This window comes from Lutra lutra, chromosome 9 (assembly GCF_902655055.1).
Source record: "Lutra lutra chromosome 9, mLutLut1.2, whole genome shotgun sequence".
NCBI classification, from domain to species: Eukaryota; Metazoa; Chordata; class Mammalia; order Carnivora; family Mustelidae; genus Lutra; species Lutra lutra.
The window spans coordinates 109,681,931-109,705,720 of NC_062286.1; the positions used below are offsets into that span (position 1 = coordinate 109,681,931).

At 38.8% G+C, this 23,790-nt stretch overlaps 1 protein-coding gene across 1 annotated transcript in view; it reads right to left on the reverse strand.

Annotated features, from left to right (window-relative positions):
* PLCB1 (phospholipase C beta 1) overlaps positions 1 to 23,790 on the reverse strand; it is a 680,586-nt gene that overhangs the window by 160,406 nt on the left and 496,390 nt on the right. Inside the window, 2 exon segments of the mRNA XM_047744852.1 lie at positions 5,875 to 6,032; positions 15,964 to 16,110. Coding sequence (XP_047600808.1) covers positions 5,875 to 6,032; positions 15,964 to 16,110 — 305 coding nt within the window.

Genomic DNA, 23,790 nt, shown 5'->3' on the forward strand with positions numbered 1-23,790 from the left:
ATGAAATATGAGTGTTTTTCTGGGACCGCTCTCAGGTTTGTAGGGAGTTTGTGCCTTCCTCCATCTTCCTATCTCCCTGCCTCTGGTTCTCTCTTCCCACAGCTGGGATGTTGGTACAGCCTGAACAGCAGCTGTGCTCTGAGATCCCTGGACCTTCCTGGCTGTGACTCCCACTTCTCCCCTCTTCCTGCCTCTGGCCTTCTGGTCTTCTGCACTTGACTTAGGACACCCTTCTCAGCAACCACTGGGCCTCTAACCAAGGCTGGGCTGTGTTTAGTTTGGGCTTTGAGTTTCTTCCTAGAAGTGGATATAAGGCTTTGTGTGTGGAGGGCATCTACAGTCTCTACCAAGGCAGCCTTGAAATTGACTTAATTCAAATCCTTCTGCACCGTCCTGACTTCATAAATACTCTCTGCATATAGAATACCACAATCATTACATTTACAGAAACAAAGCTAAAGGGTGGTTTTAAAAATTTCATATAGTATCAATAGCTAACTTATACAGAGCACTCATTGTATGCCAAATCTTGTTCTAAGCAACGTCTGGGTGTTAAGTAGGGTGTCTGAATGCTTACAACAACCCTAGAAGGTAAGCACTATTATCATTTCCATTGTCCTTAGATGAAAGAGGCGAGGTCTGGTAAGGGAGCTTCTCCAGGGTCTTGCAGCCAGTCCCCGGGAGAGCTGGTATCAAAACCTTGGCCTTAGTTCCAGAAATGCATTCTTAACTTCTATAGTCTCTTTTTTCTTTTCCTCCCATCCTCTCCCCCTCCCACTGTCCATCTTTCCCACATCACCGTAACTTCAGCCGCTGGCGTAGGAAAGCTTTTTGAACCTTTAAAGCCAAAGAAAGCACTTACTAGAGTTCTTCTAATAATTGTAGTCGGGAGCAACCTGAAAAATTCAGTTCTTCTATAAAACTTTCATTTTTAAATGGCGTAGGAATGTTTTGGATGGTGTGCATGATCATTGAGGATGAGAAAACCTGTTATAAGCTTTAAGTTTGGTTCTTAACATCCGAGCTATCATTAGCAGACAGTAGATTAAAAGTACCTGACTGCTCAATTGCTCCTTATTAAGCCAAAACTGTTTTTCAGGAACTTGTAACACTGGTTTCAATAATCTATAAACCATATGGCTCAATTACTAACCTCCAGTGGGAAAAAAATGCCCTTGAAATTCTTTAGCCCTTGTGGATGATAGCAGGATGTATCTGGATATCCATTTTATGGGACTGTCTACCTAGCTGTTAAATTGCATCCTAAATTATTATTTTTCTCAGAGCTTTATTTTCAGAAATGCTCGATTTAACCACATACTCAAATTTAATACATTTTCATCATCGATTTTATCACATTGCCCACTTATCCATCTTATACAATTGCTGGTAACAAAGGAGCTGCCCGAGGGGAGAAAAAGGAGCAGTTTGGGGATGGAGTGGGGCGGGGGTGGTGGTGTTCAGTGTTGGGGAGGAAGGAGACGGAGTAGGAGCAGAGAGAATGAAAACCAAGTGGCGAATGACTATTTTGTAACCATCAGAAAGGCTAAGGCAGTGAGGCAAGACAACAGAACAGCAGATATATGAGATAAATAATAAATAAATCCAGAGTGGAAAATAAAAAGTCCTCCATAAAGATGCTGAGTTACAGCATGTCCCCTTTCTCAGAACATAACCTTTTATTTTGGCCTGTAGAATAAACAGGCAGTAAATGCCCATAGGAACTTTCACTTTTAGGGATATGTCGCAGAGAAGCTTTTCAGATTACATGGATGGAGAACAGATAAATGGCGTGACATAAAAATGATGAACTTTTGCAATCAGTTTATTTTGTTCTTGCAGTATGTGCTGTGGCTACAGAATATAGCCTAATTGCACCACGAAAGTCAGGTCCAAATATACGGGATAGCCTAAACTGGCAAACGTTTGGAGAATCTTTTCACTGCCCACCAGTATATCATACGTGGACTTTGATACGTTAAAAAGGAGGAAAAAAAATTCATTTATCTGATGGACAGAGACAAGAAAGACTAAAATTAAAAGCTATGCTGTAATTTGTCTATTTGGTCGGGAATGGGAAGAGTCATTAAAAAACACACACACATTTATTGAGCACCTACTATATGCCAGATTCTTTTCCAAAGTGCTTGGGACAGATCAGGGAACAAAACAAAGATCTCTATCTTTGTGGTGCTTACATGATGGTAGAAGACGAGAAGGAGACAGACAAAAACAAGAAACATAGTAATGAAGTAAATGAAGCAGAGTGACAGGAGGTGATACATGCCACTTGGTAAAGAGAAAAAACAAACTGCTACTGGAGAGTGTATTGGGAGTTTGGGGCTGGGCTTGATGGCTCGTTACAGTACTCAACAGAGTGGTCGTAGTAGACCTCTTTGAGAAGGTGGCATTTCAGAAAGACTTCAAAGAGGTAAGAGGTGAGCCACGCAGATACCTGGGGGAAGAACTTGCCAGACAGAGCCTCACAGTCTGTGCAAAGGCCATGACACAGGACCTGCCTAGCATGGTCAAGGAATAGCAGACCCAGGGCACCTGGGTGGCTCAGTCGGTTAAGGTCTGCCTTCGGCTCAGGTCATGAGCTCATGATTGAGCCCCACATCAGGCTCCCTGCTCTGCAGGGAGTTTGCTTCTCCCTCTCCCTTTGCCCCTCCCCACTGCTCATGCTTTCTCTGTCTCCCAAATAAATGAATAAAATATTTAAAAAAATTTAAAAAAGGAAAAGCAGAGCCCAGTTGAGTTGCAGACAAGTGAGTGACGGGGAAGGGATAAGGGGGGGGGGGTGGATCACACAGGATCTTGTCCCCCATTTCTCTTACCCTTTCTTCCTAAGTCACATACATAGTGGTTTCTGGACAAGCAGACTCTGTGCTATTGACCATGAAGAGCAAGCTGGGGCTGTGTTGAGGCAAGGGAAGGGTCTAAGTGCAAAATGTAAAGAGACACTCCAGCTTGGGTGCTAACTCTGCATGTCCATGACATGGAGGGCAAACGCCTCCTCAAATTTTGCAAGTGAGGTGCCGCATTAAGCCTCACCCCAGTCCTAGCCTTGATGCAAAGAGCTCCTACTCTTTGTCCACAAACCAGGTTGGCATTTTTACTATCCACAGCCATCCTAGCCTCCCCTCTCCCCACCACCTACCCACATCTTTGCAAGAATAATCCATCCTGCAAATGCGCATTAGCAAGAGGCATGGCTGGGCAAGCCAACCATTGGGGAGAGGAGTTTCCTCCTCTCTTTGCCCCCCTACCCCCACCACTGTCAGGCAGAGAATGGAAGCAGTATTCTCAGCTAGATTTAGTCTTGTAGTATCTATATCTGTCTCCAGATGTGTGGATGTGGTGGAGAAGTTATATTTCCCTAGCCCAGGAAGAGAAGTCCAATCAGCCCGTGACTCTGAGACCAGAGATGTGACTGAGGAACCGCTTGATAGACGAGGGCACAGGAAGAGTCCCTCTAAACTGACTTGGTGGCTGAGATCAAGAAGCCGATGCTCTACATAAAAGAAATACGACTTAGAATGTGCTTGGTATTTATCTCTCCATCCAACGCCCTCCTTCTTCCTGCCCCAGAACTCAAAGAACTTTGAGGATTATTAATTTTCAAGAATATATAATTGTGGGGTTCCCTGGTGGCTCAGTAGGTTAAATGGTTGCTTTTGGCTCAGGTCATGATCTCCAGGTCCTGAGATCGAGCCCTGTGTCAGGCTTCCTGCTCAGTAGGGAGTCTGCTTCTATTTCTCTGTCTCTCTCTCTCTCCTTCTGCTTGTTCTCTCTCTCTCTCAAATAGATAAATAAAATCTTAAAAAAAAAAAAAAGAATACATAATTGCTCCCCATGGACTCCAAGGGGACCATGAGCAGGGGGTGGGAGGGCCCTCCTGGTACTGGGTCAATTCACAAGGTCATTAGAGCAGTCACGGCTCCATCAGAATGTGATGTCTCCCTTCCCAGAATTATCTACATACATCAACAGCCAGATGAGCCCAAATTGCACACACTCCACATCAGGAGTGCCCTACCTTTTCTTAAAGAGCCCAGCGAGTTCAGGGGTTGATATTTTAGAGAGCTGACAAAGGACAATGCCAAGAGCTGGGAGAATGGGGGACTATGGAAATAAAACATAAACCTATTGATTTTTCCATTAAAGAAAACCAAAAGAACTTGAGTGTTCCCTTTCAGGAGCAGATGTAAATGTAAAGATTTGATTGGGATGAAGATCACCTTCATATTAAACTTTATTGTAAAATTTAGTGAAGGGTGCTATGTGTCTCTAATTACTGGGCTGTAGCCTAAGTTTAAGAAATCATGAAAAGTCAAATTCCCTAAACACAACATAGTGAACAGATTTTAAGGTGCTAATGGTATCACTTCTGAACGCATTTTTATTACTGTCAAATATAGTACCTTTGATCAGGAAATCCATTCATCTCAAGTGAAATCTGGTTGTCCCCTGATAATCCTGCTTCTCTTTTGCTGCTCTCTCAAGTGATGCTGTTTATTTTCTCACATCCCAGGTGCCTTGGGGCCAAACACTGGGAAGTGGGGTTTTTTGGCTCCCAATGTTACTTTTGAGTGCTTAGTTCTCATGAGGCATTCCAACCAGCTTTTACCACTTCCTCTCTTGTGCCATTTACTGAGCTTCCCCTCATTCAGCAAAGACTTAGGCAAGTATCTCACTTCTTCATCCAAAGATTTGTCACCAATCTTGGGGACATTAATGTATAATTCCTCCAACATCCTCTCAGCACTCTGACCACCCCATTTTCAATGGCTTTGTTCCCCCCCCCCACCCCCCTGACCTTAGCTATCCACACACTTGTACTATTTTCTTGGTTGCTTAGGGCAAGAGTTAGTGACCCAGAGCCAGTTCTGTCCTGAGACCCAGCTAACACAGGTAATGGGGGTCATGCCTTGGGATTTGTGCTCTAGAGGTTGTCCTCTGGCCCTTCTTTTCTAGTTCACTTCCAAAGAGGTGAGAAGCTTGAGTCAGTAAAAAAGCACATTTCCTCTATATCCCATATATCCTCTTCTCAGATTGTTCTCTGGGTCCCTAGAGTCCCAGAATTCCCCCACCCAAATTATTCCAAGCTCCTGGGGATGGCTCTTTTCAGGGGATGTGAACATAACTTGGATATTTGGGCTTCTGTGTCCATATGCATGAGTGTTAGGCCCTCTATGATGTAGGATGGAGCCTTGTGTGGAAAGAGAAGGGAGATGACCAAACATACCTTCATTCTGGGCTAATAAGGATGGCTGAAGTTCCTTAAAATTACAGCTCTCATCTTACCTCCTAGATAGGATTTATTAAGGTAACCAATCACAGGATTAGTTCTGCTTATTGGTTCTACCCAATCCATAGCTGAACCTTACTTTCTTGAACCCTCACCCAAATCACCTAATATAAGCCCAAATCCTTTAAGTCCTCTCTAAGGCACTTCTCCTGAGACACCACAATTCCCCATGACATGATGCTAATTACCCATTAATACGCTACTAAATTTTAGCTTCTAAAACTGCAAAGATGATTAGTAGCCTATGGACTTAATTATAACCATTGGTACTTTCTACCTTAGGAAGCTTTACCCAAAAGGGTTCAGGTCTCCCTAGCTTCTTCTTCTTCTTCTTCTTCTTTTTTTAAATATTTTATTTATTCATTTGACAGACAGAGATCACAAGTAGGCAGAGAAGTAGGCAGAGGAGGAAGCAGGTTCCCTGCTGAGCAGAGAGCCTGATGCAGGGCTCAATTCCAGGACTCTGGGATCATGACCTGAGTTGAAGGCAGAGGCTTTAACCCACTGAGCCACCCAGGTGCCCCTCTCTAGTTTCTTCTATCAGCAATATTTATTCACTCTACCTTGAAGGATATTTCGGTTGTCATGGTGAACCCGTGGGTGATGACTGGTTCCTCTTCAGCAGTCCGTCCCTTCCAGCAGTCCAACTCCACACAGCGACAACCAGACAGAAGCACTTGGCGATACATCTCGACAGAGGAGTTTCCAGCCAACTGGCCAGCTGTAAAAGCACCAACAAAATGATCCTTAGAATCCTACAAAGCAAGGAAGACATGGAGGGCTTCCTAGAAAATCTTTCTAACATTGGGAAAACAAAGAGCTGAAGAGCTTGTGTAATTGTTCTCAACCTTCTGGCTCAACATACCAGACGTTAGTGGCATAATCCCACAGGTAATTGTGGCTCCCTAGCAGCAGTTTCAGGGAAGAGAGAATAGAAGGAAAAGAACATTGTAACAGTAACAAAAGCTCATGTTTCCTAACTGCTTACCATGTGCCAATTATAGTTCTGACTTTACATGTACTACTACATTTAAACTTCATAAAAACCTCTCTTGTATAACTACCTTTATTTTTTAAATATTTATTTTCAGAGAATGAAAATGGCAGAGAGCAGTTCGTGGGCCCAAGTTTCCAAAGCTGGTAAGTGGAAGATCTAAGATTAAAACTCAAAACTCAGTCTTTTAATCTGGATCTTTAAGGTTATTCTGTTTTAAATCAACATTTATGCCATGTTTGTCCAAGGAACAAATGCTTAGAAGAGTTGAACATTTTCTTTTCAAAAGTGGAATACATTTTTAAGAATAAACTTAAATGTAACGAAAAAAACTGTAAAACATATTCTTTAATAATTATAAAGCAGTGCCAAAAAAATTAAAGGAGACCTAAATAAGTGGAAAGACAACCCATGTTCATGGAACATAAGACTTAACATTGCTAAGATGTACTGCTGCCCAAATTTATTTACAAGTTAAATTCCTATAGAACTCCTAGATGGACTTTTTACATAAATTAACAAGCTGATCCTAAAATTCCTATGGAAATGTAAAGGACTCCAAGGGCCAAAACAACCTTGAAAAATAAGAATAAAGTTGGAGGACGTACATTTCCCAATATCAAAACTTAACTACAAAACTACAAAACAGTGTGTTACTGGCATAAGGACATATAAATCAATGGAATAGAACTGAGGGTATAGAAATAAACCTTCACATTTATAGCCAATTGACTTACAACAAAGGTGCCAAGACAATTCATTGCAGAACATATTATTTTCAACAAATAGTGCAAGGACTACTCAATAGCCACATGCAAAATAATGAAGTTGGATCCCCATCTCACATCATAAACAAAAAAGAAATATTAACTCAAAATTGATTAAGCTCCTAAATATTGGGTCCGTAATCAAAGGAGCGAGACTGATACAAAGCGAAGGTCAAGCAAAGCTTTATTTTGCGCCAAGCATTGAGAATCAAACCCACCATTTGGGGCCATGCCTCTTACAGAGAGGGCAGCCTCTCTCTGCCTTACAGACTAGCTTTTAAGGGCAAACGCCATGTGATTGGGCCTGGCCACACACAGGTGGCCAATGAGATTGTAACACACAGAGAAAGCTGCACAGTCATGCTAGGTCACGCATGGGTGGCCAATTGAATTACAATTCACCCTATAGCAGATATTTGAACTAGCCTATCACCTTGGTCAGAATTGGCGCCCAAAGGGCACCCAAAGGGCAGGGCCCATACTCCTTGGTAGCTAGGGAGACAGTATGTGCCCCCACTGATTGGATGTCTCCACCTGACTGGACTCATCCCTGCATTTGGGCTGTTATCTCCACCTGGCCTGACCCACCCTTGTATTTGGGCTTTGTTACCTGGGACTGCTTTCCAGGATTTGTTTTTAAGGAAGTTCCCTGGGGGGAGGGGGGCAAGGAAAGTTTAAATTTTACTGTATAGACAACAAAATCACTGCTTAACCAGATGGAATCGCTCTGGCTATATAGGCCCTTACAATATAAGACATAAAACTATAAAACTCTTAGAAGAAAACATAGGGATAAATATTGGTGACCTGAATTAGACAGTGGTTTTGTACATATGACACCCAAAAGCAAGCAACAGAGGAAAAAAAAATTGATATACTTTCTCAAAAATTTAAAACCTTTGTAAACAGAACTGAAATCCTCCAGTAAAGTGATAAGAATTGTAATAATCAAGGCACTTGTAAAGTGTGAGGAAAAGAATGGAAGCCAAACAATTTGTATTTCATTTAAGTAGTTATTGGAAGGTACTAATTTCTTGATAAGTTAGTTTTTTAAAGATTAATAATAAATAACTTTCAAGATAAGCCCACCATCAACACACAAATGTAAGTTTTTGGTTTTCCACATTAAACAGTTTCTCTGATGTCCACTCTATAAGACTCCATCATTTTTTAAATAGTTAAAAAATGACAAACTGAAGAAAACTGTCAAAATGACTGGAATGGACAAGCTCTGCCTGGTGGAGACATATAGGACAAAGAAAATGGGATTAAGCCTGTTGGCTTAATTTTAATTTTATATGCATGTCACAACACCCAAACATCAGCATAACAAAAGGATGACATTCTTGAGTTCTATGGAGCCCTAGTAAATGCATGAAAGGCTGATTAAGTAGGTTTTCATAATCACTTTTCTCTGCTGAAAAAATAAGGCATTTTAAACACACAAATGTGTTTGCAAAAGAAGAAATGCTGACAAAGTAATCTAGAAAGTTCCTGATGCTAGATAATCAATTTGCCATTTATAATTGCCTCAAAGTTTGTTGTAATAAAGGTCTCTGCTACAGTAGAAAAGGGGAAGGGGACAGTGAGCGTGAGGAGAAAAGGTTGTCATTTGCATGATTTTTTAAGCTTAAGGGAAGGATTAAGGGAGTGAAGGATTCAAAGAATATTCGGTTAACTCATTAAAAATATTAGTTCCTGCAGAAAATTGTACGTTATTAAAGAGCAGAGCAGATTTTCTTGTGTACTATCTAGAATATTGACTATCCAATGGATATTGGATACCCAATACCATTATGATTTCTGAGTCTATTTCATTAATGGGTTGTTGAGTGTTTCTAACTTCAGTAGGGGAGTTGCCATGGGTTTATAAGCTAGATAAGGTTTAATGGTAGATTGAAGTCGATAAATACCTAATTCACATTAGAGTTTTCAGTCAAAAAAGATTCAAAAAATTTCTAGAAACATTTCTTTGGATTTGCATGCAATTTTTTTTTAAATCATTCAAGAATAAGAGGAATTTGATGTACTTTTTGAATGTTGCTCAATTAATGTTTTTAAAGACATGGTAAGTCATGGGTTGGGGTTGTGAGATGAAAAGGAATATGAAGGGGAATAAAAAACAACAACTAAAGAATGGAACATGAGAGAGAGAGAGAGAGTCTATGTTGTGTTTATTGTCCAACACCTAAGCCCCAAAGAAGCCTTCCAAAATCAACTGTTGTTCAATCTTAAAGTGAATAGTCTTTATTAGAAATGGAAGCCTCCCCAAAAAAGCATATTTTAAGAAAACTCACATTTATCCATAACTGTCCTATTCCTTGGCATACATGTTAGGTTTCCTCTGTGTTTTCCTTCATTTACGGAGATTTTTTTCCAAATATGTATTCATATTCTCCAATTTTTCGTCCTTTTCTGCCTAAATCCTCAAACCTAGTTTATTTTTCTCGCCTAAGATTCCTAACTCTTCTTGATTATATCCCACCCACCCATTATATTTCCATTTTATTACATCCAATATATATCGTTTCGGGGCCAGGGAATTGTCTGGGGTTGGGATTAATGATATGTCATGAGTCCCTCAACCCTTGTTATTTCTGAAACTAGTATCTGACATCACTGCTGCCTGGCTGTGAATACCCTCTGGAGAACATTCCACGTCCATGATTGAACTTGGGAGCCAAAGCTCCATCTCAGACTAATTCGTAATACTGCCCCAAGTCATAGCTCTGCAACTTCTCACTTGACTGCATTCACTTTGGTGAGCTGGCTACATTCAATGTGCTTTGTCTAAGATTATCCAAGGCATCCATGGATGGAAGACACCAGAAAACTGAAAATAACAACCCCTCTATTTATACAGGCTTCTGAGGTATTGTCTATATTTATAGTTATCATTATGTATTGTCTTCTTTTCAACCTCCATGCAAAAAGTTTCCAGAATGTGACACATTTGTTAATTTTGTGGTCTTCTTCAATAAACAGTATCTCCTTCAATAAATGCAGATAGGAACTATTTCTCCTTTTGCTTTCAATGCTGTGTCAGCCTTTCAGGTTACCTCATCCCAAAGTTACAGTTAAGGAAACTGCCTAAAATATATAGGATGTGTTATTGATCTTGACCATTTCTAGGGGCATGAGTTTGATCTGATGTCTCTCCCATAGTAACTGCCAGCCCAGGGAGACCATGAAACTGTCTTCAACATGGATTGAATGGCCATAAGGTGGCTACCCATATAGGTAGGTAGGCAAGTACACATAATGGAGATATTCTCATGTACCAGGGAATTTGAATTCTCACCCCAACCTTGCACTTCTGGTTTCCCTTTCTTTCTCTTTCTCCTCACCAGTAGAATTCTCTTTAGATTCTATTTAATTAAGGTTCTGATAAGGTTTAGGATCCCGTCCTCAGTCCTAGGGTAAATCTTAATTCTTCCAGATAATGCACTGGAGTTCTACATTAGTGATTAATGTAGGAATTGCTATGTGGTGTAACTTTGGGCTGTATCTAATAGAGCATAAAGGAAAGGCTACAGGGTAGGGGGGCACCTCACTTGTACAAAGGGCCACAAGACAGGGACTTGCAGCCATAAGGGGAGCAAAGAGACAGAAAGCATCTGGGTCTCTGATGACACAGTGAATCTTGGATTTAATCAACCCTCAACCACTCTGCTTCTGGACTTCTTGTTGAGATTGGTAATAAATCTCTTAACATTTAAGTCACTAAGTAACAATATCCTATTACTTACAGCCAAAAATATTCTGGCTGTCTCAGTTTATCTTCATTTCACAAATGAAGAAACTAAGGCTTAGAAGAGTTAATTTTCTCAAAGGAAAATCTGAATGTCGTCTATTTGCTAAATGTCATCTCCTTCCATTCTACCACTTAACCTTCATAGGTTTGTGTGTATTTTACACCAAAACTAAGTTATAAAAGGTTACATAAGTTAAGGGTTAAAAGAGTAGGAGAGATGCGAAAGCAGAGTGACGCTCAGTCTGGATTGGTAGTAGATACATGACAAGGGTAAAACTATGCCTTGAATTATTCCTAGAACTTTTCTGCAGTCCAGAGCATATATGTGAGAAGAGGAGTTGAATAATTATTTGATATATTCAGACAGATAATTTAATTCATCAGAGGATAACAAAAACCTCAAATCTATTTTGTCTTTCTAAGCTGAATGAGGATGTTAATTATTCAGAGATACACTACTTTGCTTTGTCCATGAGTCTGGAGCCATTATCTCCCAAAGGGATTGGATTATGGGAAGATTTATGAAGAGCTGAAAAAGTATAGGTTGAAATGAGTGCATACTGTTCTATCCTTAGAGAATTTTGTTTTGAGTCATAAGGGTGGATTCCTCAAAGAAAAACAATAATTTAAAACATAATCACTACTTGATGGACTGCCAAGACTATCCAAAACCCTAGAAAAATGACCATCGTAATTAAAAATCATCTCATTCTGTACATACATTTCTCTCAATGATCTTATTTATTTTTTCTTTTGGGCATCTTGATGGTCAACAAAGGGGCAATAATGAGTAAAGAAATAGGCATAATAATAATAACACACTGCTAAATTGATTGGTTTTCACACTGTACATTGAATTTTTATAGTTCCTTTGAATGCTTGGAAGACAACATTCCAAATATCAAAATCCTCCTTATTTGAATCTAGACTAGCATTTCTCAGGAATACTAGCTCATAATGTGCTATAGGAAAATAAGTAGGGTGGTAACAATGAGGGGAGAGGGTTGATCATAACCTTAACATTTGTGAATCTCTAAGCTTTTTCCTACATTTAGAACATACTGCAATAGATGCCAACTTTGTTGGTACCTAGCATTTTAAAAACTCATTTGAGTAGGAAACTCCTTTTTCCATCACATACCCTCTATACAAAATAACATTTCTATAGAAAAACTTTCTTCTTGTTCTGGAAATGCTTATAAAATATAATAAAATCTCATTTTCTAGGTATTGATTTTAACACTTAATTGGATTCTATTGGGTTATACATTGGTTATAACTTTATTTTATAATATTCTTAATTGGCTTTGGGAAGCTTGGACTTCTATATCATCAATGTTATATTCAAAAGCCTCTGGGAGAGTTCTACATTAGGTTTCTCTATAATTAAAGCAAGGATACTAATAATATCATATGAGGTAAAACCAAATTTTACTAATAAGTCAAAGAGAATTTCAAACAAAACATCCAAAGCCCATATTAGAATTTATACATACATTTTTTTTGTTGTTGTTAACTATATGGAATCTTCTTTTTAATTCCCTGTAGGAAAATGAAAAAATTTGACTGGTATTGGGATAAGGTGACACTGTGAAAATGTGGATTTATATAATGCAAACCTCAGTAAAATAATATATGGTTCAGAAAAGTGAGCAAGTTAAAAAAATAAAGAAAGATCAGGATATAGTTTCATATAGATAACATAGTTTTAAACCTGAATATTTGAAAATTTGTGATTCTAATACTACAAGAAATTGAATAGTGGGAGAGAGAATTGGTTTACTTGGTCAGAAATCATGTGTATCAGGTGATAGTGATATGAAACTTTTATTTTGAAATTGGAGATAGTTATTTGAGCTCTTTCTTCATCAAAAAAGAGAGTAGACCCTTCTCTTTCCTAGTAACTGAAAGTTCCAACTACGGATAACTACTAGCTATTAATATGCTAACACCCTAAAACCAAGCCAACACAATGAAGCCAAATTCTCAAACACATCTGTGCTTACCAAGTTATTCAGAGGAAGGGTGAATGAGTCACTCTGGAAGAAATTCACTGGATGAAAAATCCTTAATGAAATGCAGTTAAAAACAACAAAAAGGAATTGTAGAGAAAAACTGAACAGTATGCTGTAGTTTTATCATTCCTACTGAGACCAAATAATTTTCTTGGAGCTATTATTGTGTTGTTAGTAAAACAAATGAATTAATTACATATAATTTCATAGGTATCAAGATTGATAAAGAAAGCACAGTTATAGAATCGGAATTTAAATAAATTAGAAGATAGGAATGAAAATAGTTTTGTTAACTGGCACAGTTCAGACACAAATGTATCTTTTCTTGCTTTGTTCACTGAAATGGTCTAGAAACAATGTTCCATAGTGTGGGGTTCAAATTGCTGTTACCCATATGATTTTTTTTTTTTTTTCACTGAAGGAAGACAAAGTTCATTTGGGGAAAAGTCTGATTCTGTGGTGGTGCAGAAAGGAACAAGATGAGCCTGGAAGATCTTTATGTGCCAGAAAGCAAGGACATTTTCGAAGATCAATGGGTCACGTCAAGAGACTATAGAAGCCATCGACCAAAACTGAGACAATTTGAGTACCGAAAAAAGAACACTGCCTGTGGTTGGTGAACCTACATAAGATCTGAAAACCATAAATCCATAAAGATAAGCAGAGAGACTGTATTCTGAGAGAAGGTAAAACTAGTAGATGGCGTATCCAGTTAGTCTTATTATTCAATCATTTTGCTACCATTGCTTCATTTATTATAAGACAAATAATATAAATACTCATGAATGTAAATACATCAGTTGGAAAGACTTAAAATGGACTCTTAGTAAAATTACTGCATGTCGTGACTTTCAGGCAGGTGAAACCACGTACGATGTCCAAAATTGAACTGAAAATATACGTCTGTATTTTTAAGACTCTTGTTGTCCTAAGTATATGACAAATGCAAGATGCCATCATCTGCCAGTCTTCATAGTTATATTGTTTAGGAGGCTATCAACTGAAAGATCTTAACTGAGGTTCTGTCAATCTCCTCAAACTTGGATGAGAAACAAGATTATGCCTTTAATTTAAACCTCTATGTAAAATGCAGTAATCTCTTCAGTTATAAATGCAGGTCACAAATCACAGCAGTACAAGCAGAACTGTGAGCCATGAGGAGAAATCATAGATATTTTCATATTATGTTCCATTGTTGCAAATAGTCACAATATTATTTATACTAGTATTTAAATTGTGCTTATAGAGATATGTCATTTTACCACACATCTTTTTTAATATTTGATAAAAATATTTTGTTGGAAATTATCTCCTCTTACATCCTATATATTTTATTTTATGCATTTATCACTACACTTAGAAGGGTTCATTAACATTCACCAGAATGTTAAATTCATCAATGGTACCAAGTAAGATTAAGATTCCCCTGAGAAGATAAAAAATTAAAAATAGTTTGACACTCCTCCCAATGAGACCTATGGTCTATGTTTTCTGCCTTTGAATCCAGGTAGGTTTGTGACTGTTTTGACAAATAAAGAAGTGACCACACAGAACTTCAGAGGTGAAGTATAACAAGGCAATTAAGCTTCCTCCTTGTTCTTTGGGACATCTGTTCTTGTAGCCATGTCTACCTATGCTGGGGCTGCCATGCTGTGAGGAAGCCCAAGCTACATGGTGAGGCTCTTACAGGCAAAAGATGAGTAGTCCTAACTGAGCTCAAGTTCCAGACATGTTGGAGAAGCATCCAGATGATTCCAGCACCCAATGTGTTTGCATTACCCCCAGGCACTTATTTGGCAGTTGAAGCCTAAGACACCAGGAAAGAGAGACAAGCCATCTCCTCTCATGCCCTCTTTGAATTCCTAACATACAGAAAATGGAGCAAAATAATATGGTGAGTGTTTTATGCCACTGAATTTTTGAGTGACTTATTATGCAACAAGAAATGACAAGAATAGAGTTTAGGATGAACCAAATATGAATCTAGTTAGTTTCTGGCACGCATCTCTCCCAGTAGATAACACCAATTGAAATAAAACAGGCTGCCTGAGAGCCTCCCAGTTTTTATGGAGAATATACAACTGCATTTTGACTGACCAGAACTCAGACTATGTGGTTCTGTCATGATGCTCTCAGATTATACGAAAGCATCCTGAGACGGCTCACTCTCACTGTCTGGAGGCTACTTTGCTCTCTCTGTCGCAGGGTCATTTTTATTCTAAGCTATTTTTTCACCGAGTATGGGACACCAGGCCAACGCCCCATTTGATACCAATACAACATACATTTGTACTGGGATCAATGGATCGCCTTAAGGAATTTAGATGAAAGTACTGCTTATGTCTCATGTAACTGGGACTGTGAAATTCTCTTTGACATCCCTGAAAATACAATGCCTGGGTGTCCCTTGTCATTATATTCTTCTTAGCTTTGCCGATCTATCCTGCAACACAAACCACATGCCCTTATTTACAACGAAGTATAGGTTGTCATTCAGGGTTAAATCTGTTTACATCTAAAGCTCCATTCTACCTTGGGCAAAATTAGCTATTTGCCTTGAAGTCATACATAAGTCGTGCATGCTTTGTAAGTTTCCTGTACATGAAAACAGTCCAGAGTATTGCCAAAGGCTTGAAGTCCACTGAAGAGGCAGTTCAGTTACACAAAAATTCCGTTGGCCCAAAGATATCAGATGTGATATGTTTTAGAAGACTTAAAAACTGGGGAAGAGGGACGCCTGGGTGGCTCAGTTGGTTGGACGACTGTCTTCGGCTCAGGTCATGATCCCGGGGTTCCAGGATCGAGTCCCACATCGGGCTCCCAGCTCCATGGGGAGTCTGCTTCTCCCTCTGACCTTCTCCTCGCTCATGCTCTCTCTCACTGTCTCTCTCTCAAATTAATAAAAAAAAATCTAAAAAAAAAAAAACTGGGGAAGAGATACGTTGAGAAGAAGTGATATGGCGTCTTACAGCGGGAAACTCTGCTCCCAGAGCTCAGTTCTCAGAGGTGTTTTACAGGAAATGAAAGAATGCACGCCTTCCCTTCTGAACAACAGAAAGTAGGGGTTGGTGAAATTTAGGGAGACTGCCTAAAGTCATTGTCAGAGAACTATGAATTTGTACCTGTGAGGTAGGTGTTGTGTGAGGAATTGATGAAATAGTGAGAGAGGGGCTGAGACATATCTTCATTCAAATCCAGTTTCTCAGGTGAAACGACTCCATTTTCTTCTCCACTCAGATAGCGCATAAAGCCATCCACTGATATCTGTCCTGGAGGAAATAAAGAGTTAAGAAGAATGTGAATGCGTCCTTTCTACAGAATGCTGGTATCATGTCGCTTGAACTTTTTTTTTTCTTTTTCCTGAAAACTCTGGTACATCCAAGGTAGAAGACAATAGCCACGATTGCATTTTAACATGGATAACAGAAGTCGAGGATTACATTATTTCACAATTATCTACCAATGCCAAAGAGAATGGAGAAAAATACATTTACATGAACCTCCCTGACTTTCAGAGAATTTAAATACCTAAATACCAATCTCTTGTTTTTAAATTAAATGGTTATCAACTTTAAGGATGGACATCAAAATGTTATTAGCGCTTATCTCTGGGTAATACAATTAGGAGTGAATTTCCAAATTTTCTGTTATTGTATATATGTTACTTTGATAATCAAAAAAGTTATTCATGAGTGGTTTTATTATTTAAAATAAAGCAGAAGTATTTTCAATTAATGATCTCTTTCTCTGAAACAGAAACGATAGATGATTACAAATGAGTCTGTCCTAGGAATAAAAAAGCGAATGCTCAGAAACAAAGAGGTTTTTAAATTTCTTGTGTAGAATGACTTTACTTCAAATGACGCCATGATGCACACTTCAGTTTACTTGGACCCTATTTAGAATTTTTGCTTTTGTTGTAACCTCTCTGAAGTGACTAATGCTAAATATTGAGATAATCCTTTATCTTTATTGCAGTAATCTTTTTTTTTAAAACATTTTATTTGAACAGACAGAATACAAGTAGGCAGAGAGGCAGGCAGAGAGAGAGGGAGGGAAGCAGGCTCCCAACTGAGCAGAAAGCCCAATGCAGGGCTTGATCCCAGGACCCTGGGATCATGACCTGAGCTGAAGGCAGAGGCTTTAACCCACTGAGCCACCCAGGCGCCCCATATTGCAGTAATCTTTATGGAATGCCCAGAAAGGCCATCCTCACTCTTTTGATTCATTGCCACAAGTTTATTTCTTCAACTTTAACAATCAGAGCCTCCAAAACCCCAGCACATTTAAGAGCAGTGGAGACACTGCTTGTAAACATTGGAGGGTAGCATTTCTTTCTTCTTGTTGAAACAGTTTTATGTTAACATAATAGTGTTGTACGTTCACTGAAAAAAAAAATTAGGCACTGAGATGAACAGAAAGGAAAACTAAAACTTTTCTAAACATGCCTAACTCTTTCTTCAGACCTAGGTGCTGTTAAGATCTTGGTGTATATGCTTCCAGGAAAAAAAAAAAAAAAGGGTGTGTGTGTGTGTGTGTGTGTGTGTGTGTAATTTTTTATGAAGGTGCAATCATTTATTAATTTTATTAGATTAAACTTAATTGGAATAATAACCTTTGTATTGGTGGAACAATATATGATAAAAATTGTCATGTAATCTATAATATTTGTATTTTATATGTATAAAATTTGTATTTTATTTGTATAAAATTTGTATTTTATATGTATAAATATGTAACCATAGCATGACCAAGTAATATTCCCTTATCATTGGACAAATAAAGCTGTTTCTAATTTTTCACTAGAGCAAGTGACATTGTACTGAATACTCTGATGGTTAACTCTTTGTTCAAACCCTTAATTATTTCCTTAAGATGAATTCCCAGGAATACAACAGCTGGTTCAAGACAATGCATATTTTTAAGGCTTTTAGTATATATAACCAATTTGCTTTTTGTTAAAGTTCTAACAAGTTACTCTTTCATCAGTGTTTTTTTCCTTCTCTTCACCCCTACTCTAACCATGTAGGTAAAAACATGATACATAATAATTCTATTTTTATTGAACATTACTCTTAAATGATAAGAGGTATGTCATCTACAAGTGGCAAAGCTAATGTTAACTATTTACCATAGTCTGAATCTTTTATTTATGTACTTATTTGACAGATAAAGAGAGCGTGTGAGAGGAGGGGCAGAACAAGAGGGAATAAGGGAGAGACAGATGCCTCCTTGAGCATGGAACATGATGTGGGATTTGATCCTGGGACCCCAAGATTGCAACCTGATCCAAAATTAAGAGTCAGACACTTAACTGACTGAGCCACCCAGGAGCCACTGTAAATCTTTTCACATCTAATATATGTCTCAATATAATTGATGAATATTTTTCCCAGTTCTGGGGAAACATAGCTAAATTGCCTTTATTATTTTCCAGGAATAAATAAACTAAAAAAATAAATTTGGTCATTGAGTCTTGATCTGCGGAGCTAGGTTTTATAAAAAAGAGAAATCTTCCTAATCAAACTGAAATAGGAATAATAATTTGACTGTGAACTTCTTAAAAGTCAGCACTAATGTATACCTTGATAATTTCAGTAATAATGACAAAGGGAAAAAGTGTTAAGAAGTTCTCGTGCATTAGAAATAAGAAACAGGGCATGAAGGTTCTCATCCTGGTATGTTTGTGTGAATTTTTTTTCAAGAGTTTATTTTTAAGTAGGATGCCTGTGTGGCTCAGTTGGTTGAGGAACTGCCTTCAGCTCAGGTCATGATCATGGAGTCCTGGGATCGAGTCCCACATCAGGCTTCCTGCTCAGCAGGGAGTCTGGTTCTCCCTCTGACCTTCCCACTCTTATGCTGCTCTCATTCTCTCTCTCCCTCAAATAAATAAAATCTTTTTTAAAAAAGAGTTTATTTTTAAGTAATCTCTTTACCCAATGTGGGGCTCAAACTCATAACCCCAAGATCTAGAGCCTCATGCTCCCATGACCGAGCCCACCAGGCTCTCCTGTTTGTGCACATTTTTAATAGATGCCACAGTTTGTGCCTCCAAATCAACATCACCTAACAAAGCAATTGTTCTGAACATGCTACTGTTGATGAGAACGCTTTGGGTACTGTGCCCGAAGCCTTGGTTTTAAAATTCATTTATGGTGAAATGCATATATCCTTTCAGACTGGCTTCATTTTGGAAACAAACTAAAATCAATGCATGTAGAGTCAAAGCTATTTCAATAGATGGCTTTAAAAACTATTCTGGGGGCGCCTGGGTGGCAAAGTGGGTTAAGCCTCTGCCTTCGGCTCAGGTCATGATCTCAGGGTCCTGGGATGGAGCCCCGCATCGGGCTCTCTGCTCAGCGGGGTGCCTGCTTCCTCCTCTCTTTCTCTGCCTGCCTCTCTGCCTACTTGTGATCTCTCTCTGTCAAATAAATAAATAAAAAATCCTAAAAAAATTAAAAAAAAAAAAAACTATTCTGGAGGGGCACCTGGGTGGCTCAGTGGGTTAAGCCTCTGTCTTCGGCTCAGGTCATGATCCCAGGGTCCTGGGATGGAGCCCCGTGTCGGGCTCTCTGCTTAGCAGGGAGCCTGCCTCCCCCCTCTCTCTGCCTGCCTCTCTGCCTACTTGTGCTCTCTCTCTCTGTGTCAAATAAATAAATAAAATATTAAAAAAAAAACTATTCCGGAGTATCAAACTCATTAGAAATACATTAAAAAAAAAAACCCCAATTTCGTCATTGTCCTCCTTTCTTTCTGTGACATGTCCATCTTGGCAGCTTGTCCCCTCCTTCTTTCCTTTCCTTCTTGCTTCTCTCATTACCTTCCACTTCTCTACCATCTTGTTTAACAAAGAGTCATCAAACATCTGTCATGCGATGGGTCCACAGAAAAATAAAGCACCGTGAAGCACAGCCTCTGTTCTGCCTTCACAGAACTCACAATCTCATAAAAGTAAGATCATTCATGCCTTGCAAACCGGGCGTGAGCTCCCCCAAAGCAGGGTGCGCGTTTGTATCCTTGTCGTCCTGGAATTTACCACAGTGCTTTGTGCACCGTAGGTGTTCAATCAGCCCTTTTGCGGGGGGTGGGGAGCTGATTAGTGATTCAAAATAGGAAATAAGTTCATTTCAAACTGGAAGATCACCAAGGAGAACATCATTTTGATTCTTTGGTCCGATCAGGTCAAATCATATGAAATTGCTAATGTTGGCATTTTTTAACTAATGCCAATGACAATTTCATCCATCTCAGTCCTAATTCCAGTTATTTCTCAGAGGACCGGGAGTCAAGGCAAGTGTCTTAGGGGCCAGCAAAGAAAAAGTAATGTGACTGATGGAATATTGCGCACAGCAGGGGGCTGGGGAGTGTGTAAAGCTCACAAGTTTAACGCTCCTTCTGAAAGCATAGAAATGACAGCAATAAAATACTGTGGGACTAAACCAACTGTTTTTACGGAGTGGTGACTCTCAGGCTGTCATGTCTGATATCTTGCAGGAATAAATATCTTTTGGTCCGACCAGCGACTCTAGAGAGCATTTAAAACAAAACATGCCAATATGATAAGGGTGACTAGTTTTGACTTGAACTTTGATGCCCATGTATTGTGTCTAGTGCTTTCTGGAGGCTTATGTTGAGAAAAATTCTGAGCCACACTTATGACTGATTTTGGTATGTTTTATGGGTGCAGGACAGAGAAGTAGGGGGTACAAAAGCTATGTATTTGTTATTCTCAAGTGAGGATATTGTAATTAAGATCAAGTTATACTTTACTATATACCAAAGAACATGTGTCAAACTTGTATTTAATTCATTACTGAAAAAACTAGGAAAATGACAAAGCCAAAGAGGGCTATGAAACACTAAGGCATACATATGTGTGTGTCAGCACATTACCCAAATAAAAACCCCCAAACCTATAAAAATATTGCTAAATTGTATATAAAGCTGATTAATGTTCTGTAGGTCAATTAAACATAAACTTTGGTTATCTTCTCTATCTTTATTATTTCATAGGAGTTGATTTTAACATAATGTTTTAGTTTAGATTAAAATCAGTAAAAAAAAAAAAAAAAAAACAAGAGTTGAGTGAGTCAGTACTTGCAAGGACTATTTACAATTAATTTGGTCAAATAATTTAAAAAATCCCCCGTGAAGGAATTTACTTAACTTTGAATAAGAACAATGCAAGAGTTTGGAGGACAGCTCAGAATATGACTGCAGACTGCAGGTGAGCAGACACCTGGGAGCAATTTTTCAACTCCAAAGCTTGGCTTTGCTAGTAAAGGAGCCAATATGCAAGGCTTCTGATGCATCAAATAACTAGGCAGAGATATGCCAAACTCAAGAAAAGTCAATGAAACAGTAAGGATAAGGCATAGCAGGCTTATAAGTCATGAGGGTCAGGAGTACATTTGCAAAAATGCAGATTTTTTTTGGCATAAGTTAACTTAAAAAATAGTTGACTGGCTCTGGGACAGAAAGCACACTTTTAGAGGATTTTCCTTTGTTGCATATGACCTACAGCTGGATTATTGCTGTTGACTTAAACGTGTCAGTCCTTTCTCCAACAACCTTGCACTGTTTTTGCAAAACTGCTTAATTTTTTTTTTCCTGGCCCATTGAGGAGCATAGAAAAATGAAAAACCTTGAGAGTTAGGATAGGAAACATTGCTTTTCTAAAAAAAAAATTAGTAACAGAACAAGAAATCTAGCTTCCATTTCTGTCAGCAGTAACTGATCGGGGACAAATTCCTCAACCACAGGCTGGGTAAACTATATGGGCTCTTAAGTCTCTTCTCCCTCTAAACCTCAGTGAGTTCAAGTAGTTTAATATGTTAGGGATGATTACTAGCTAAATTAAAACAAACTGTCCCATAATAGGATGACATTAGAAAACAACAAAACACAACTAAAAGCAATGCTACAATTTTCTGGAATAAAACCAAGAAGAGAGAAGTCCAGAAGGATGAGGCCAGATTGCAAAGGCTACAAATAAAGCTCCTTGCATATTTTCTTAATAGAAGATTGGTACATTTCCAATTGGACATGTCACTCATATCATGGCACCTACCAAAGTAGGAAAAATAGAATTCCCTTAAGGAATAGGAAAACGCTGCTCTATGAAACTTTTCTGTTCAGAAGCTCTGGTGTCCAATGAAAAAGGAAACTGGTGAGGCATGAGTGGAAAGATCTGACTTCAGTGGGGAGAAACAATCTTGAAAGAGATAAAAAAGGCAAGTGGCATGACAAAACGATGTTCCCTAAGGGCCATTCCTATGTCTCATAATTATTTAGCGATTTCTTTGCTGCAAAGAAACTGTCAGGCATTGTTGCACAAATGTCATGGCCAGCAACGATACCTCTGCCTCCTTCTGCTTCCCTCCCTCCCATGGGGCAGATAATGACTGAGGCTCCTCTGGTGTCCTCCTGAACATTTCAGGAAGACAGAAATTTGAAACTCTGCTGTGACAAGATGAGATCTTCCAGGGATGCTTTAAAACCATTGGTGTGTCCAGTGACCCTCAGCTGGATTTTTCTCACACTTACAAGTGCACATGCAAATGCTCCTGTCTATTTATGAGGCACAAGCTATTCTGATGCCGTCTCTAAACCTGGGGACATCCATGGCTTTTGGGGAAAATTAAGAGTAAGGAGGATCTGTGTCCACAAAAGGGAGGTCTGGAGACCACAACAGAAAGGTCTATCAAGAGCTTGGTGGACTGGTTCTTTCACCTTCTCAAGTCCTGGCTTCTAGAAAGCTAGATCAACAGAACTTTCTCCCTTGAATACCTGTTCCAGGGATCTAGGAAAAGATGGTTCAGATCGAGTCTCTCCAGGAAGAACAAAAATCTTGACCTTACCTGAAGTTGGGGCACCACTTGGTGGTGGTTATTAATGAGCACATTTGTAGTGAGGGCCTAACTCTGTGTGTCAGAAGTTGAGAATAATGAGGATGTGTATATCAGTGTCCTGACCTTCAAGACTTAAAAAACATAGCATGTAGAATTCTTTTTTGATGCCCTTTGATGTGCAGTTCAGGTTACTTTCAGTTGGGATGATATCCTACTGTACACGTAGCTAAAGAGTTTGGAGTCCCATTTAGCAAACTCATAATTTCATGTTGGCTACATAGGAACCTTCTGGTCCAACTCATTGTGGTCCAGTTTTGTTCCATTTACTCTTTTACCATTCCGGTGCCCAGGTCTGGCAGAAAATAGAGGAGAATTGGCTGAATGTGGCCAGTTGGTGGAGTGGCAAAGATAGTTAAGGAGCCACCCCACTGTTTTGCTTCTGATGTACAGACACTAATGCAAGAGATGTCTGGGGGAAAACAGTATGGTCCACAAGCAATAGGCAAGGGTTGCTTTCTAAATTTAGATCTCTTTCATAGCTGCTGCCCAGAACCACTTCTACTCTGATGGAGAGTAGAAATAAGCCCCCTCATTTTCCCTTGTTAGAAGCAAATGGTTCCAGATCTTTTTGTTGATACTTTTGGTATTTACCCCTATGTCTCAAAATAATGTTTGTAGTACTATTTTTCGACTTCCTGCTATGGGACTTGAGGATAGTGCTCTTTCTTTACTTTACCCCACAGCACATGTACACATTCTTCTCATCCTTCTGAGATAGTTACATTATAGTTTAGTTAGATCAGTATTCAGTGCTTATATTATCATGACTATGTATTCTATTCAGGGCTGAGTCATGTAGTAATTACTACTAATAATAAATATATAAAATAAAATAATAAATAATAAAAATAATTATTTTTCTTTCCACGCACAATTTAAAATTTTCCCTGTAGTTAATAATTGTCTTGTTTTTTCATTTGCTTAATTTCTTTGCATGTATCTTGAATCCAACTCAAATGCTCCATCAGTTATCTAAACCTCTTTGCAATATGTTCAAATATAACACATGTCCTCCCAGTTTCACTTTCTTGAAGAAGT